At 43.9% G+C, this 19,465-nt stretch overlaps 1 protein-coding gene across 2 annotated transcripts in view; it reads right to left on the minus strand.

Moving 5' to 3' along the window:
- IARS1 (isoleucyl-tRNA synthetase 1) overlaps nt 1-19,465 on the minus strand; it is a 78,668-nt gene that overhangs the window by 23,329 nt on the left and 35,874 nt on the right. For both annotated transcript variants that reach the window (XM_010375094.2, XM_030919331.1), the window contains exons 18-29: nt 19,343-19,426; nt 18,046-18,190; nt 15,956-16,076; nt 12,649-12,740; nt 10,515-10,592; nt 9,428-9,549; nt 8,901-9,003; nt 8,569-8,652; nt 6,173-6,347; nt 4,041-4,153; nt 1,680-1,775; nt 607-783 (exon numbers count right to left, since the gene is read on the minus strand). In XM_010375094.2, coding sequence (XP_010373396.2) covers nt 607-783; nt 1,680-1,775; nt 4,041-4,153; nt 6,173-6,347; nt 8,569-8,652; nt 8,901-9,003; nt 9,428-9,549; nt 10,515-10,592; nt 12,649-12,740; nt 15,956-16,076; nt 18,046-18,190; nt 19,343-19,426 — 1,390 coding nt within the window. The remainder of the gene's footprint in view (nt 1-606; nt 784-1,679; nt 1,776-4,040; nt 4,154-6,172; nt 6,348-8,568; nt 8,653-8,900; nt 9,004-9,427; nt 9,550-10,514; nt 10,593-12,648; nt 12,741-15,955; nt 16,077-18,045; nt 18,191-19,342; nt 19,427-19,465) is intronic.

Genomic DNA, 19,465 nt, shown 5'->3' on the forward strand with positions numbered 1-19,465 from the left:
TGGTCTCGCACTCTTGACCTCAAGCGATCTGTCCACCTTGGCCTCCCGAAGAACTGGGATTACAGGTGTGAGCCACTGTGCCCAGCCTAAATGATCTACTTCTAAGTTATAAGCCAGTATCTTCCCTACCTTTAATATCATACTTTCATAAGTATATCTAAAATTCCTAGATGTAACAACAGAAATGCTACTGTGATTTTTCTTTTTTGGTACTGTACTTTTATGGAGAACCCACTACCAGAAGAGTTAAATGTTTCTGAAGCCAATTGCTGTTGACTTTTAATGATAATTACCAGAATCCACACACTGCCTTTTCTAGTTTCAGAAAAAACAGGCCCACATGGCCATTTTATTTGCAGGCAAAGCTCATGTACCCTCCTGGCTACGTTCCTCAAGAGAACTGTTGTGAAAACAGTTCTGTCTTCCTTCCCTGCTCCATCTTTTCTGGGCTTCCACTCTCTGACTCTCCCCACTACTGTCCAGAGCAATACTTCAAGACTGAGAGCTGTGCCAATCTCTACTGTGGGACAGAATATCAACACATGAGCACATAGAGTCAAACCTAATCTGAAACTCTTTAGCAGTTCAATGGAACTCAGGACTCACCTGTGTTTTTTCTTGAATAAGGACTTTATCTGATGGAGAAACTGGATATGGTTTCAAGGGAGCCTTTATGGTGGCAAATATGAACTCTGTGTGGCTTTCAATAACATTATTCAGATATCTTCCTTCCGACTTCGCTTTATAGTATACTGTGATTTCATCAGTTGGAACCAGACTGCACTGAAAGCACACACAGAAAATCTTAAAAGGGAAGTACATTCTGTTAACCAGAACTGAAGGAAGGTACTGTTGAACAAGGGCTACGGATCCCATGCTGAATCATCACGGAAGGGCAGTCACCCTTCCCTTCCTGCTGGGTGATCTGTAAGACTAACTGCACTGCAGTATACGATTAGCTCTGTGTCCTTTTCACCACTCTTTGGGGATAGGGCATGTTTCTTTTCCTAGCACAATCAGTACTCATGAATATTGAAACCAAGAAATAATTTAGAACCCACTTACAAAGCTCTGAACTGATTCAGAGATCACAAGCAGCCACTTATCTGCTGGAACAGCTTCCTCAGACCCTGAACCGTCTGGGAAAAAACCTGTATGGTAGCTGTCACTGCCCTCTGCAGGGCAAGAAATTCATGATTCTCTCACTAGCAGGGGCTTTCCAGCCCCTCTGCTCTCCAGGATGAGCTCTGTGCATACTCCTCAGCTCTCTAATAAGGAAAAACTACCCAACTCTGTCCAGATCCGGGAACCTCCCCTAAGCTAGAAGCCTGTCTATGCTGACTACACCTCTGCCCTTCTGCAAAGATACTACCACCTCTGATTACCTTCTGCCCCAGCCACAGCGGCTATTTTATAGAAGCCCAACTGAGATCAGAAAAAATAAATAAATAAAGGATGGGAAAAGGCACAGGCTGGCTAAAAGCTGCAATTTGGGAGTGAACACATGGGGAGAGGAAGAGGAGTGCCTTTCCTGCAGAATACATTCCAAATGACTATAGATTAGTGACTGTCATGCACTGATCACTATGGCTTGTATTACCTGCCTCTCCTATCTTCCCCCAACAACCAAAACAAACAAAAAGCTAAAACGGTAGCTTATTCTTAACTGACAAACTAACCTTTTTGCGAAGTTTCTGTATGCGATTGATGACTTCCCGAGCCATTCCTTCATCTACCATTGACTGGTCAGGAGTGACATCTAAGAGGACCAAAGCCTGTGGGGACGAACAGTGCACACCATGACAATCAAATAAGAAGAAACACTTCTTCCCAATTCAGCAAAATGTTATATTTAAATCTGGAGAGTCTATAATGCAGCACTATTCTTTCACACAAACGAGCAAAAGCAATAAAATTAATCTAGTTTATCATTCAGGTACTTCTTCATAATCAGCTAGTCCTCCATTTCTGGAGAAAGGTGTGCGGGTTTTTGTTTTTTCTTTTTTTTGTAGGACGCTGCTCACAGAAGATGCCCTGGGAGCACCTCTTATCAGAGTCCCCTAACATGACTCTGCTTTTTGACTATCTAAGAAATAGTATCAACTCTTCTAATAAGTAAGATCAATAATCATGAAGCCCTTGGAGCAGCACAGCTTTTCAGGCCACAACAAATGGATCAAAGGCCTCAGAGCAGTCAACTCCAAGTGACTTTCTTTTTTTTTTTTTTTTTGAGACGGAGTCTGGCTCGGTCGCCCAGGCTGGAGTGCAGTGGCCGGATCTCAGCTCACTGCAAGCTCCGCCTCCCAGGTTCACGCCATTCTCCTGCCTCTGCCTCCCAAGTAGCTGGGACTACAGGCGCCCGCCTCGTCGCCCGGCTAGTTTTTTGTATTCTTTAGTAGAGACGGGGTTTCACCGTATTAGCCAGGATGGTCTCGATCTCCTGACCTTGTGATCCGCCCGTCTCGGCCTCCCAAAGTGCTGGGATTACAGGCTTGAGCCACCGCGCCCGGCCCCAAGTGACTTTCTTATACCACGACCCCAGTCATCTTCAGGTTTGTCAGAATGACTCCAGACAAATTCTGCAATGGACCACAAAACTTTTTATGACTTGAACTGCCACATTTTTGCTAAGGTTAAAGTTTCTATCTCATCTATGCTGAAGGTTGCTGATTATGATGTAGCAATAATGACACTACCACTTCTCTTACATAGCACATTGCAGAGTAAAATACACTCTACAAAAGACTTGTACATTAGGCCTCATCTCATTTACCTTTGAGCAAACAGAAGAAATGACCCGGCCAGGCGCAATGGCTCACGCCTGTAATCCCAGCACTTTGGGAGGCCAAGGTTGGTGGATCACGAGGTCAGGAGGTCGAGACCATCCTGGTTAACATGGTGAAACCCTATCTCTACTAAAAATAAAAAAAATTAGCCGGGTGTGGTGGTGGATGCCTGTAGTCCCAGCTACTCGGGGGGCTGAGATGGAAGAACAGTGTGAGCCTGGGAGGCGGAGGTTGTAGTGACCCGAGACCATGCCACTGCACTCCAGCCTGGGAAACAGAGTCCGACTCTGTCTCGAGAAAAAAAAAAAAAAAAAGGAAATGACTCACTTCACAAAGGCATCAGAGGTAAGGAAATGGATGATAAACTCAAAACTCCAGTCAGTGCAGGGCCACTACAACATGTAAACCATGTCAAGAAACATCACATGATGACACTTTTGTAAGTGTGGACAACTTTTCAGGCCCCTCACATCTGCTGTAACGAGGAAGAACTGCCCACGGTCAGTGTTTAGAAACCCCCTCCTTGCCTTCCCCTGCCTTCTTTCCCAGCTACGATACTTCTGACTCCTTGCCACTGTCTTCCCATGCGGAGTTCTGTACATATCTAACTTAAGCGCCTGGGTAAAGGACTCAGGAGCTCGGCTTTCCTTTATGGAGGTGCTGTTCTACCTTCCCCTGCACATGGTATGCTAAGCACAGAGGGACCCCTGCAATATCCCCAAACCCACATGTGAGATCTTACAACTATGCTGACTGGGGATGTGTGGTCATGACTGCAAAGAGATAGCCTCTTCTCCAACATGGCAAAAAATAATGACCCCGGAATCTAAAACAGCCTGTATATTCTCTTTAAGGAGTGTTCCCTGACCACTTTCACCTCTATACCAATTTCTGGATAGTAGCCCTCTGTGTACTTATTTCTACCAGATAACTTATCAGGTAGAATACTAAGAACTGGCTTAATTTCAGGTGTCCTTGACTGACTCGTTCCTTAAAGGGTTCATTTTTGTGCAACCCCACACTTGGGACAATTACATGTAGAAATCACATAATGCTTATGTATTCATTAAACAAATGCATATGTTAAGGGCATAATAATATATTAGTTTACTAAAGCCAATCTAAACCACGTAACTGGTTTATTTTTACCCTGACACAAGCTGTCAACACAATCAGGAAAGGCATAGGCAAATACTTTCTCCTCTTAGGCTCTCATCTCTTGGTAAAGAAATGTTCTAGGAAACAGAAAAATACCTGAGCATCTGAGTGTGCTTCAAATTGCGCAGTCCCACCTGTGGCCTGATCAAAGGTGTACATGAGGCGGATGTCTTCATCATGCAATTCATGGCCTTCCACAACTATGGTCCCTATGGAGAAGCAACTACACTGTTAATCAGCTTCCCCTCCTCTTCAAGCTGCCCCACTACCTACGTATTATGCCCCTTCTTGATGAAAATTTCACAACAGCAAAGCCACAGAGGCTTCAAGAGATGATTTCCCTCTGACTCATGTCATGGTTGTAGCCAAGATATGACAAACTTTCTTTAGATTACACTATGCTACCTTGAAGACAGTTAAGTCCTCACCAGTATCTACTGTTTCATATAAACTCTCAGGTCCAAAGACATGACAAAGCTAAGAGAAGGCACCAAGAGGCAACAAATGCTCACCATAAACACAGAGCAGCAGGACATAATGAAGAAAACACAGCCTTTAGAAAGAAAGTGAACTTAGGTCCACTATTTGCTGGTTGCATGACATGGTGTTCTGCTACCTGCTGAGCAAGGTGTGGGGAGGCTAAAATGAGATGGGCAGTGTGCAGTACTGAGCATCACGCCTGTCCACAGAGGCAGTGCGCAGTACTGAGCATCATGCCTGTCCAGGGAGGCATGTGCAGTACTGAGCATCACGCCTGTCCAGGGAGGCAGAAATGTGCACAACTGCTGATGACAACACCCCTGCCAATAGGGAGGCCCCCTGTCATCATTGACGATGACCTTCTTGGGCTCTCAGAACCAGGGTGTCATTTTTATGTTTACTTTGTCACTGTGTTCTGAAGATGATCCTGTTTTCCATCAGTGCAGAACAGTCCACTCAGAAACTAGGCTTTCAATTTCAAATAAGGTTTATCTCAGGAATTTTTGATGCTTTGGTTATCTGGTGAAACAATTTAGATTTGTGACTTGAAGGCTCGTAACACTGTCATTTTAATATTTTGAGTTGATTAGTAACTAGTAGTAACTTGAGTTTTAGCTGCTAATGTCTTATGTTTTATTAATCCTATCTAAATATTTGGGGAATCCTAGGGACAGTTCCCCCAATTTCCTTAGCCACTCATCTGATTTATGAATCCTCAAATCTCTCTTCTCAAGACATCTCCCAGCTTATGATCTTCAACTTCAGAGGAAGCCCTAATAACAAACAGCTTGTGTCCCAGGATAGTTACAGGATGTCAGACAGCCACACTCAGACCATGTATGACTCTAATCATGGCAGAGCTGCAAATTTCTGGGCACCCTGAAATGCTCTGTATAGGGGTGGCAAGATGGGGCTGATTTCCCTTTCCTAATTCCATTATTTGGCTAGGTACCCCACACACTGTTTTTATATTACCCTACACTTTCCCTTTATAATAATTATCAAAACCATGATTATTTTCCCAAATCTTCAATGTCAGCAAGCATCATGAGAGTAAGGACAAAATCATCCTAGGCTCCAGGGATCCTCCCACTTCAGCCTCCAGAGTAACTGGGATGGCAGGTGCATACCACCACACCTGGCTAAGTGTGCCCAGCTGTTTTCTTTCTAAACTGTAAGAATTATTTATAATAAACATTTTTATCAACAGGAAAAAAAGTTTTATTTAAGAAAAGGATGGCCGGGTGCAGTGGCGCACACCTGTAATCCTAGCACTTTGGGGGAGCCAAGGCGGGTGGATCACCTGAGGTCAGGAGTTAAGAGACCAGCCTGGCCAACATGGCGAAACCCTGTTTCGACTAAAAATACAACAATTAGCCAGATGTGATAGTGCACAAGCTGTCAACAGTATCAGGAAAGGCATAGACAAATACTTTCTCCTCTTATGCTCTCATCTCTTGGTAATCCCAACTTGGGAGGCTGAGGCAGGAGAATCACTTGAACATGGGAGGCAGAGGTTGCAGTGAGCTGAGATCGTGCCACTGCACTCCAGGCTAGATGACAGAGTGAGATTCTGTCAAGAGGAGAGAAGAGAGAAAAGAGAAGAAAGAGAAGAAAAGAGAAGAAAAAAAAAGAGAAAACAAAAGAGAAAAGAAAAGGATGTGAGTGATATTAAAAGTCAAACAGTAGCCTGAAAAATCCCTCAGCCTGAGGACATGAACGGTGCCCTTGTCTGTGTAGACACCTACCAGTCTTCTGGAATTGCTCCAGTTCCTCACTGCTCAACTGCTTGATGGACGTCATCACTGCCTTAAAGGCTCCCTTCAGACGCTTCCCCAGGACCATGTGATCTGGTTCTGCCCTTAGCCGAATGCCATACTTGTTTTTATCTGTAGACAGTGTAACTTTTCGAACATTCAATTCCTACAGTTAGTGCACAAGAGGAAACAAAAATGAGAAATGGAAACATATGTTACACAAAAACATATGTCCAGAGTAGCATTATTCCTAAGAGCCAGAAAGTAAGAACACCTCAAGTGTCCACCAACCGTGAATGGATAAACAAAATGCGGCACACACATGCAATAGAATATTTGGCAATAGGAAGGACTAAAGCACTCATACGTGCTACAACACAAATTAATGTGAAACATTATGCTAGGTGAAATATGCCAGACATAAATATTACAAATTGTATGATTCCACTTACATGAAATGTTCAGAGAAGGCAAATCCAGAGACAGCAAATAGGTTCATGGATGCTGGGAAATGGTCAGATATTGAGGGGAAAATGGTGTGTGAATGCTAATGAATACTGGGTTTCTTTCTGGGATGATGAAAATGTTCTAAAACTGTGGTATGGTTGTACAATTCTATAAATATGTTTAAAAAGCAGTGACTTGTATGGTAAGAAGAAAATGCTTGTTATGAAGATCTATCAAGACAGTTGAGCCTAACAGAAAAAGGACTCCAGAACCAGAAATATAAATTTCATCCCTCAGAGGTAACCTCTGTGCAAGCAATTTCAGAGTACCACAAGGTTAACGATCAACTAAGCAGAAGATCAGTTAAACAGAACACTTCATGCTTCAGTCATGCTATTGAGGATTACTGATGCGGCAGGGATGGTGATGGTGCAGTAGCAGATGGGAAAATGAGAACAATAGCTTGAAGCAAATAATACGGAATGTTTAGTTTTGCCATGATATTTGGCTACATTAATTAATCTCATTTTAAGTGAAGTAATTAATTTTTAAAATTTTCAGCTGGGTGTTGTGGTGCAAACCTGTAATCCTAGCACTTCGGGAGGCCGAGGTGAGCTCAGGAGTTAGAGACCTGAGCTCAGGAGTTAGAGACCAGCCCGGGCAACATGGCGAAACTCCATTGCTACAAAAGCCTGTACTATTATGCCTAATCTCAGCCACTTGGGAGGCTGAGGTGGGAGGATTGCCCCAGCCCAGGAGATGGAGGCTGTAGTGAGCCAAGATCACATCACTGCACTCCAGTCTGGGTGACAGAGCGAGACTTTGTCTCAAAAAAAAAAAAAAAAAAAAATTTCTATTTTATGCATATCCAGAGATACTAATTTCAGAATTTACAATCTAACTTTTGGTTTCTAATATTCTCTGGAATTTTCAAGCAACCGAAAACCAAATATAGAAATTAACATTTTCTACAATAATGATTTTAAATATTACCTGTGAAAAGAATAAACAATGAAATTTTAAAAAATACTTGTTTTGTATCATCACAAAGAAGATGAGGTAAAACATATTTGTTTTCAAAACATCATGGAATAAAAATGTTTAGGAAAACAACTGACACTATAATCTAAACTTTGACCCCAAAACTCCACTTCTGGAATCTATCCAATATCCATACACTGATATATGCATATATATACACACACAGCTTTTGTTTGTAATCAGAAACCTAAATTCCAAACAACAGGAGAGTAATTAAATAAATTATGAAGCAGCCAGGAAGTGAGACTCCAGGGAGAGGTGGCGTGAGGAGAGGCTCACTATGCTAGTGCTTTGACTTTTACATGTGAGGTCACTTGTCACTTGCATAATTTGGAGGAACAAAGTTTCTTTGGTAGTTATCAAAAAGTACTTCAGAAGGCCAGGCACAGTGGCTCATGCCTGTAATCCCAGCACTTTGGGAGGCTGAGGCGGGCAGATCACTTGAGGTCAGGAGTTGGAGACTAGCCTGGCCAACATAAAACCCCACTCTCTACTAAAAATACAAAAGTTAGCTGGGCGTGGTGGTGAGTGCCTGTAATCCCAGCTACTCGGGAGGCTGAGGCAGGAGAACGGCTTGAACCCAGGAGGTGGAGGTTGTGGTGAGGCACCACTGCACTCCAGCAGAACAGAGACAAACAGAGCAGAAGAGAACTTGAGGGAAGTGAATGAAGATGACAGATGATAGGTACAGAAATTCATTGATCTTGAAATATTTTTAAAAGAATGACAACAAATTTATGTTGATTCCAAGCACAGTGTAAAATATCATGGATTATTACATTTGTTATGAATATACTAATAAAAATAAATTATACGGTCATTATGTACTTTGAGGATTTTTCATCAAAATAACGTTCTAAGTCTTTCTGTACCACAAACAGACAAATCATCTACCTTACCTCAACGATATACTTCTCCAAAGACTTGATATCTTTAAGAGCTTCTGGATCTTGATGGATAACCACAATTTCTTTCAAAGGATACTAGGAGGAAAAGGGAGGGGAAAGTTCACTCAGCAGCCAGTCCTCTAAACTGAAGAGAAATGGAATATTAAATGTTTATTTGAATCTCAAGCTCTAGCCTAGTCAGGCTGGACTAGTACTAAGTCATTCACACTCTCGCTGCAGAAAAGGAAAAAGGCCACTGGTGGAAGCTCTCTATATTAAGAAAGCATTCCAAAGACTTAATTATTTAGGTCTGTGCCATGTAAAACAGAAGTAAAATTTCAAACCTTTATGGGAATGGTTTTCCGGTCTCTGATCACTCTTCCAAGTTCAATCACAGACTGCATCTGAGACATTGCACTCTCTGTTTTCTTGTCAATCAATTCTTCTCTGAGTGGTAGAGGCAGGAATATGAAAGAGATTAGATTTAAAAGGAGAAAACTGAAGGTACTAGGCATGCATAAAAAAGGAAGCGGGTCAGGCTAGAGAAGTGTGGCTGGGCCCTCCTGGTGAAACACCGGGGGAAGGGCAGTGCAGTGCCTGCCGCTCAGCACCTGGCGCCTCCCCAAGGGTCCCCCATGGGGCATGCACACACCCCATCTGCTGCAGCTCTACAAAGGGGTTCCACACCAAGCATCCCTGCTACCATGTACCAAAGTGGGCCCCATCCTGCAGCCTGAGGAGTTCATGTCAGCTAGGGTGGGAGGCAAGGCACAGATGGAGCTGAAGCAGGGAAATGCCTCCTCTCCCCAACATGCCTGAGCAAGTCTCCCCTCCTTGGCACAGGTGAGGCTTATTTCTATTTGATTCCTACCGAACACGGGGCAGCATGAGGTAGTGGATGCTGAGTGTGTCCTTGTCCTGAACAGAAACAGGGTCAATCAGCACCTTTAGATTCTGGTACATCAATTCTGTGAGAAAAGGTGTGTAGGGAGCCTGTATGAAGACACAGGACATCATGTCAGTCATCAACAACTTATCTCATTTATACTCAGAAACAACTAAACATGTTAGAGAATGACACAGTAATATGCACCAAAAGGGGCCTGAGGTTACAAAGCATGCTCTGTGAATGAGAAATGGCCTCACATCCCTGAAGCATAGCTGCAGGACTGCAGCTAGAAAAACCCAAAGCACCTCTAGAATTCTGAAGGATGTCTAAAATAGAAAGAGGAGCACCTAACGATGTATCAGCCAAGTCAATATGCACAGAGGACTGACTGTCCCAAACCTCAGAAACCTTATCTGTAAACTGGGGAAAATATCCCCTGCTTCACAGGATGAAGCTGATGAGATCAGGCATGGAGAGCACCAGGCACAAGACCTTGTCAAAGCAGATTTTCATTCGGTTAAGGAATAAATAGGAGCCTTATAACATGGAGTAGCAGAAACAGGATAAAAAGAACTAAAGTTGGAGCCGTTTCACTTTTATATTATTTAACTAATATCTGACCTGATAGGAACATATATCAAACAACTACTTGCATGTTTTCCTCTCAATGCTAAGTTAAAATATTTTTTGTGATATATATATATGTATATTTACTCAGACAGGTATTAGCTGAAGAACCTCCCCGTTACTCACAATTATGGCAATCCACATTAAGATGAGCTATGTCTTACTTTGAACTGTAGATCCTCGTTCTAGAGCCAAGGGTCCTGATATATATTGTACTGCCAGAGATTGTAAGAAAGAATCTAGTATTTCTTAGTCCTTACTTAACATGTAAAAAGCTAACAAGAATTCTGAAAAGGAACTAGAGCTATAAGGTGTTATAAAACTTCTATTTCTATTTTTGGCAGAATAATACAGGATAGATTAAACAGAGGATACTGCAGCAAGTGGGTGCCGAAGGCAGACCATAGGCCAAAGGGTACTAGAAAGAAGGCAATCATCTTACCATAAGTCTGCAAAGAGAAAGCAGAACACTAAACAAGGTTTCTAGGGCCATGACACAATCCTCCATCCCATTTTCACCCTAATGAATAAAAAGGAGACATAAACATTAAACTGCTAAAGTAAGTGTTTATCATTAAAAAAATAAGTTTATTAAAAAGAGGCAATCTTCAAAGAGCATGCAGCATACAGACAGGACAAGAGACAGAGAAAGGAGAAAGGGCCACGACCACAGGCCTAGGGTTGGTGCCATCAGGGTGGCCCTGCAGGGCAGTGCAGGAGGCCTGGCCAGGATGTGCACCTGCTGTTCCACTGACTATCCCCACCTGAGGTGAGCTGATAGGAAAGCAAAGCCTAACTGTAGGACCCGAAAGCTGAAGGTAGAATGGATCTACCCACAACAGACAGAAACGGTTGCTAACTGAAAACTTTAAAGTACCTTTAAATAAGATTTCTTATGTTAAAAATTATATACTGTGTATTAAAAAAAATACCAATTCATTGTAGGAAAAACAAAGATGATAAAAAAATTTCAACCATAACTAAGTGATCCAGAGACAACTACTGCAAGCATCTTAGCATATGTCCTTCGAGATACATCTGTGCAAAAATGAAACTACAGTTGTGTTGCAGGCTTTTATTAATGCATTTTAAGACATGATTGGCCAGGCACAGTGGTTCACACCTATAATACCAGTGCTTTGAGAGGTTGAGGCCAGTGGATCACCTGAGGTCAGGAGTCTTGAGACGAGCCTGGCCAACATGGTGAAACCCTGTCTCTGCTAAAAATACAAAAATTAGCCAGGCGTGGTGGCAGGAGTCTGTAGTCCCAGCTACTCAGGAGGTTGAGGCAGGAGAATCGTTTGAACCCAGGAGGCGGAGGTTGCAGTAAGCCGAGATCATGCCACTGCACTCCAGCCTGGGTGACAAGAGTGAAACTCCATCTCAAAAAAAAAAAAAAAGAAAGAAAGACATATCTAATGGGTAGTGGGAGCCTTCACTGGGCCTGCAGTAAAGAGACCTCGCTCTCTCTATTATGTATCATTGCTATTTACGTACCTGGCTTAAGTCCTGAGACCAGGACCTATCCTAAACCCCCAACAGCTACAGGAGTTCTGTACAGAGCAAATAACTGACTCCCTTGTGGTAAAAGGAAGTACCCCTCTCAATATTAAAGCCATATCTGCCAATTTTTTTTTTTTTTTTTTTGAGGCGGAGTCTCGCTCTGTTGCCCGGACTGGAGTGCAGTGGCCGGATCTCAGCTCACTGCAAGCTCCGCCTCCCGGGTTTACGCCATTCTCCTGCCTCAGCCTCCCGAGTAGCTGGGACTACAGGCGCCCGCCACCTCGCCCGGCTAGTTTTTGTATTTTTAGTAGAGACGGGGTTTCACCGTGTTAGCCAGGATGGTCTCGATCTCCTAACCTCGTGATCCGCCCGTCTCGGCCTCCCAAAGTGCTGGGATTACAGGCTTGAGCCACCGCGCCCGGCCCATATCTGCCAATATTTTTATAAAATATTTGCATGATTTTATTTTGAATTTTTCTTTTTTTTGAGGCGGAGTCTTGCTCTGTCGCCCGGGCTAGAGTGCTGTGGCCGGATCTCAGCTCACTGCAAGCTCCGCCTCCCGGGTTTACGCCATTGTCCTGCCTCAGCCTCCCGAGTAGCTGGGACTACAGGCGCCCGCCACCTCGCCCGGCTAGTTTTTTGTATTTTTTAGTAGAGACGGGGTTTCACCGTGTTAGCCAGGATGATCTCGATCTCCTGACTTCGTGATCCGCCCGTCTCGGCCTCCCAAAGTGCTGGGATTACAGGCTTGAGCCACCACGCCCGGCCGATTTTATTTTGAATTTTAAGAGGTCTGCTTGGTGTAGTCCTGTTTGTGCCCTGACATTCTCCCTCCAATATAACATGTACATAATTGTGTTGTGAAAATAATGCAAATGACTTTTAGAACTTATAGATCCCTATTCCTCAAACGACAAATATAGTTAAAATGCAATGCAAAAGGAAAAGAAAAACAAAGCTTCAAAAACTGAGAGCATCTGAAAATGTTCCTCTCCCTTCTGGCTATTCTCATATTTCTTCTACTTTCAAACTTCATACACTTTTTGCTTTTCCCAACAGCAGTCTGCACTTACCTTTAATCTTCTGCGGTTCATTCTAACATACCAATTGGTCAGAATATCTACAAACTTGACCAGGCGAGGCACCACAGTATAAAGCCTATAAGCTAAAAGACAGACAAGTCAATCAGGCAGCAAGTGGGTTACTAGGCATCTGGGGTGGGGAGAGGGCTGGATACAACAAAGAATGGGCAGCTCCTTCCATCCAAGGGCCTCCACTTACTAAGGAGAAAAGAACCAAAATGAAGCAATCACATAATGACTGTTTGTTGAGGATGTGCTACACGGCAGTCAGGGTGTTTAGGGGTGCACACAAAAAACCACCACGCGAGTCACATGCAAATTCCCACTGGTCAGTGAGAAAAGGCAAAAATTCCAGTATGTGTGGATCAAAGTCCAAGGCTGCCCACTACACAACCGTAGGAAGTGCCATCTACATGGAGTTGTGCAATTTGACAGCATCAACAATGCCCAGCTTCTTTCCATTGTATTACACTGTACTTCAACTAAAAGTCAAAAAGCACAAATCAGATGCTAAGAGGCACAGCATAGGCCAGTGATTCTCAAACAATAGCAATTTTGCCCTGCGGGAAACATTTGTCAATGTTTGGAGAAAGTTTCCTTGTCACAACTTGGAGGGTAGCATGGTGCTACTGGAATCTAATGGGTGAACCCCAGGGATGCTCCTCAGTTATAATGCACAGCACAGCCCCACCACAGAGGATGATCTGGCCCAAACTGTCCACAGTGCTGCAGTTGAGAAACTCTGACACAGGCTATGAATAAAACAGAACTGGTCTTCTAAACATTAAAACAGTTGAGTAAAAACAGCAACAGAGGGAGTGAAGGTCTTGAGGAATTAGGAGGATCTGAAGGGTTCCCTGAGAAACTCAGAGATCAAGTAGGAAAGAAAGGGTGTTTAGCCAATTGTGTCTGAGGCAAGGCTTATTTTAAGGATTCTCATTCACCTCCCCTTTAATTAATACTCTTTGTTGCATAAAAACAAACACCAAAAACAAAAAGAGTAAGACCAACACTTAGAAACAAATACAACTTATAATAATGCAAAGAGTCCAGGGAGAGTTAATGAGGCTTCTGGTCTAGGTTAAGAGAGGAGAAGTCGCAACGCACAGAGCTGCTCTCTGCTGCTTTCACAAAGACCAGAATTTAGGGGCCAGTGGGCTGAGCTCCAGGCCAGAGTCGTTAGTTGGTCACACTTTCTTTGACAGGTGATTTCAGTAACTGAGTCCTGTCTAAATGATTTCTAGGGTTCACGGCACTTTTCGTCTTCCAGGAAGCTCAGCATTCCTATGTTCTGGTTTCAACTCTGAGGGAGTAAATGAACCCCACATACAAAGAATAAACACACAACACATGGGGGCAACAGCAGCAGCCACTACCCAGGCCACCACCACCCTGTGAGGCAGGTCCTCTCACACCCACAGTGCTGCTGAGGGAGTGGAGGACATGAAGCTGACAGGCTGGCAGAGCCGGGACTTAAACACGACCCACAAAACATGGCTGCCGACCTCTACTTTTCAGGCAGACCAGGCTCCAGCCAGGATGCACACTCTCCAGATCCAGCTTCACAGGAGGTCATGGCAGCTGGTGCCCAAATATTGAAGGGGCTTGGGCAACAATCCCTACGTTTCCTACCCACTCGTATCACTCAGGAGGGAAAAGCAGACACAGGTGTGAGCATATCTGGGGAGAGTGTGCTGGGCTCCCAGTGCCGTCGCCAGGGCAGCAATTAGCCTCACTCACTTCCATCTTCATCTATGTCTATTTGAGCAACAGCTGGACTGTCGTGATCCTTCCACATGTTTAACAAGGAGGATAAATCCTTTAGCAGTCCTTTTGTGCTAAGCGGGGCAGCACCGCCCACTCCAGGGAGCAGCATGTGACAGTATCTAGGCTAACGGTGAAACCCAGGTCTGTGGCGGCCACTGCTCCTGTCCAACAGCAGCAGGAACCGCAGAGCCCTATGAGGGTGGATTTGCCTTGCCCTCTTTGGCCCTCTTTGTGACCCAGGGCCTCTGCCCACCCACTTCAACTGATCGTCTGAGGTGTCCCAGATTTCTCACCTGGACCTACGGCTGTGACTATCTCAAACCTTAAGGAAGCCAACGCAACGTGCTTTTTGAATCTCTGTAAAATTACCCAACAAACTCACTGTTGTTAGTTAATAGAAATACAGCAAAATGTCCATTTCATTATTGCTCTTCTGACTTTTCTAATTTTTCTGGAAAAGAAGGGGACTATTTAGTAATGAAAATAGACCTAAAAATGAGTTATAAATGCATTAATAACAAGTATTATTTATTGAGTACCTATTATCTGCCAGCTACTTTATGGAAATCGTCTCTACTCAAGCCTTACAAACACTACTGGGTATTCTGCAGATAAAGAAACTGACGGTCAAGACAGAATGAGTAAGAGTGGCATCTGATGGCACAATGGGGTGATTACAGTCAACAATAATTTCTTGTACATTTAAAAACAACTAGAAGGGCATAATTGGGATGTTTGCAACACAAAGATATGATAAATGCTTGAGGTGATGGATATCCCATTTACCCTGATGTGATTATTACACACTGTGCATACAAAATATAAAAATATCTCCTGTATCCCATAAACATATATATCTACTATCTATCCATTAAAAAAAAAAAAAAGGAAATTGATGGTCAGACTTTAGGCAACTCTCTGGATTGGGAACAAGTGGTAGAGCTGGGCTCTGAACCCATGGCTATCCAGCTCCAAAGCTCTTCTGTGGAGTGTTGAGACCGCCAGGACACCCCCTAAACACAGAATTCCCCAGGGCTTTTTTTTTTTTTTTTTTTTAAAGATGGAGTTTCACTCTTGTTGCTTAGGCAGTGGTGCAATCTCAACTTACTGCAGCCTCCGCCTTCCACATGGTTCAAGCAATTCTCCTGCCTCAGCCTCCTGAGTAGCTGGGATTACAGGCACTTGCCTCCATGGCCAGCTAACTTTTTTTAAAAATAAATTTTCAGTAGACATGGGGTTTCGCCATGTTGGCCAGGCTGGTCTCAAACTCCTGACCTCAGGTGACCTGCCTGCCTTGGCCTCCCAAAGTGCTAGGGATTACAGGTGTGAGCCACCACACCAGGGCAGAAGTCCCCAAGGCCTTGAAACAAAGACATCATGACAATTAACAAGCCTTAACAAAACTATATGAGAGGTAAAAGGAAACACTTAATTTTCTGTATCTCTCAATATTTCCACTATTAAATATCAAAAGGGCAGTTACAACGAGAATAGTCCTTATTCCTGGGAGGACAGACCAAGAGAGACTCACCTGCCATTTCAGTTTCAAAGAAGCCAATGAGAGACTGCATGAAGGACAGGATCCACCGGTCTGTAATGTTGGGGCTTTCTCTAACTGTGTTCTCATTGTAGAGAAATTCTATTTCTTCCTCCTAGGAATGAACAATTAATGAAACACTTGCACACTCGGGAAGAAAGTTACTATGAGGAAATAAACTTCTTAAATCACTTAAAAAGAAAAAAATCCTGGACCCTACTGGCAACGTGAAGTTCTGATTTTTAGCAATATTTTCAAGATAAGCACCAATGTGGGACATTAACCCCTCAATTAATTAATCATGTTTTTGAGTAAAGTGAAGACAGTTTAGGAAACCATTACTTCTCTGCACCAAAGAGTAATTATGAATTGAGAGATACTCTAAAATCTTGTCAGAAAGTGTAGGGTTGTTACTTTAAACCTCAGGAAGGAAGGACAGTAAACCTGTCTAGGATTGAATGATTGTCCACAAACTAAAATGAGTACTGGGAAATAATTTCCATGCTAAGGCTGTTCATTTTACCCAGAATGTTCTATCCCACTCTTTTTGCTTTGCAAAATCCTCCTTGATCTTAAGTCCTTGCTCCACAAACAGAACTCGTGTCCTGCTTTGTTTCTCTGGCAGCACCACAACCAGGCTGGCAGGGCAGTGATGATGTGACTCTTCCTCTGGGTTTAAGCCCCGATCATGGAGTCTGTGTCTTGCTGGTATGTTCAGATGGGCCCTGGCTGTAGGGAGCTTTGACCTCACATCAGTGGAGGCCTGCAGAGTGCACCTGCCCAAGGACTGTTGGCCCTACTTGGCAGAGAACCACATGCAGGAAAGGTGGCAGGGCTGCAGAGAGGAGGAAAGCTGGGACCCTGGGGAAGATTTCTGCCCTTCTCAATTCCTGGGGAAAGGCTACTCTGAGAGCCTCAGGTGAACATGTGTCCTCTTTAGCAGAACAACCAGAGACCAAGGAGAGGAGAAGGAAGTGACCTGCTGCTAAAGTGGGACAACACAAGTTCATTTTTCCAACCAGCTTTTTGAACTGCTCAAGCAGGAATAACATCTCACTTTCATTCAACAGTTATTTACTTACAAGCAATTTTACTTGTAAGGTGCTGGAGATCAGATGTGCAGTATCGGATCCCCGACCCCAAATCAGGTCTTGAAAGCCCACACAGGAGCATGTGCAATGAAGGTGATGATGGCCCCTGACAGTGGTCAGTTGTGGGGCATGGAAGGTGGCTCTAGAGCAAGGGCTTCCGAGGTGAGAAAGTAATCCCGCACGTGGAGGTAATTGCCCTTGAAGTACACTTCCACATATATCACGACTGTTATTTGTGACCCTAACAACTCACTGAAAACTCCATCAAGAACTGCAATCACTCTCAGATTAGCCCAAATGCCACCCCACTGAGGGGACTTCTCTGACCAACCATCTCAAGTGGCCAGCCCTAGCTAGTCTGTGACTCCGCCTTCACTGGGTGGTCTCTCTAAAAGTAGCTGACTCTTTACTATCTCTCCCAATTCCCACTCCACTGGTTCCATAAAGGGAGGGGTGTCTCACCCAACATGGTGTTTCTGGTACCAAGAACTGGCTGACTAGGTTGGGTGCGGTGGCTCATGCCTGTAATCCCAGCCTTTTTGGGAGGCCAAGAAGGGTGGATCACCTGAGGTCTGGAGTTCGAGACCAGTCTGGCCAACATGATGAAACCAAGTCTCCACTAAAAATACAAAAAAAAATTAGCCAGGCTACTGGGGAGGCTGAGGCAGTGCCTGAACCCAGGAGGCAGAGGTTGCAGTGAGCTGAGATCGCGCTACTGTGATCCAGTCTGGGTGACAAGACTGAGACTCTGCCTTAAAAAACTGGTTGACTAAACAACTATATGACATAATTCTTTTGCGGGCTAGGACCCATGGTCTCGGCATAGCCCGGACCCTAGATCCCTTCCGCACCTGCATGTATGACCTCCCCATGGCTCTAAGTTACCCCACCATCAGGCAGCAGAGAACAGCAGCCTTGAAGTCTCTCACAGCTTGATGAAGGGAGCGCTATGGAGACACGGCAGGTATATGCGCAGCCCTGTACAGCCCGTACCTTCTGGAGCCTCAGAACGTTCTGGATTAAGAAGCGATAGGCATTGTACCATGGGAGCAGTACATCCTTAAGGACATCCCGCACACCCTCTTCTTTAAAGCGGAGGTTTTCTGCTCTCACCACAGGGGAGTTAATCAGATATAATCTGGAAGAGGGAGAAAAATCAGACAGAAAAGGTACTTAGACAGTAAACCAATTATTACTACTTGACATATTGAGAGAGCAAGATGAAAATCAGTCCTATTTTCTACAAAAGGGGGAAACTATAAATACTCTTTGAGTGGTCAATTTAAAACTCACAAAACTCACTCTCACTTTCTGTAAGAGACCTACCAAATTATAAAAGGTGTATATAATCTGACACCAAAATATGGCACTGTATAGCACACAAATGCATCTTATGCCACTCTCACTGCAGGACCAATGGGGTACACCAGCACTAAGAGGAAGGCTGGCCTGGTCCTTGTCAAGAGCCACTGATTTCCTCCCATGGACACGACCTGCACATCCACTGCTTGCAGAGACAGGGACTCACAAGGAGGCGCCTTCACACAGCACAGTCTTGACATCTAGTGGCCAGAGCTTAGGGATACTGCTAAACATCCTACAAAGAATTACCACCACAAAGAATTACCTAGCCCAAATGGCCAGCAGTGCCAAGGGTGAGTCTAAGAGACAGTGGAGAGTTGGGGGTGAACTCCACTAATGGCTCCTGGGCAACACAGGTACTGTGTGAAAGTGCTGAGTCACAGGCCTGGGCATTGGTCTCATGCCTAGGACATAAGGATGCTGAACAAGATCTCTAGGTCCCTTTCAAGTTGAACACTGTGTGATTTCATGATTATAGCTACCTCAAGCAGTGGCTCAAATTTCTCCAAAAGCCTTTTAATATTAGTTTTTTATTACCTCTAGCATAGATACATCTCATATGGCTCTGTAAGCACAAAAGTAAAATAAATGATGAAAGAGAATTCTAATATCCACAACACAGGGAACCTAGAAAGAAAGTAAGGCAGAGGCAATCAGCATCTAGCCTGGGGAGGACTCGGACAACTCAACAACACCCAACACAGGTCCTCTTCCTCAAATAGACCTCTAGTTTAAAAATGGCTTTATTATTTAGAAAACTATTTTGGGGGTTTAAAATCAACAGCCATACCAACACAACATCCAAATAACAGAGATATGTTGCTAAAAACCTAACTATAAACCAAATCTAAGAATAATGACTAACAGTATAGGAGATGCTTACATAAAAAAACAACAGATACACAGAAGGCAAAGCACTGGTTTGTACCTGAGGGCATCAGCACCATACTTCTGGATGATGGAAACTGGATCTGGATAATTCTTTTTCCGTTTGCTCATTTTTTGGCCATCACTTGTAAAACAAAAGGGAGATGCCAATTAAGTAAGTCAG

Source organism: Rhinopithecus roxellana, chromosome 16 (assembly GCF_007565055.1).
Source record: "Rhinopithecus roxellana isolate Shanxi Qingling chromosome 16, ASM756505v1, whole genome shotgun sequence".
NCBI lineage: Eukaryota > Metazoa > Chordata > Mammalia > Primates > Cercopithecidae > Rhinopithecus > Rhinopithecus roxellana.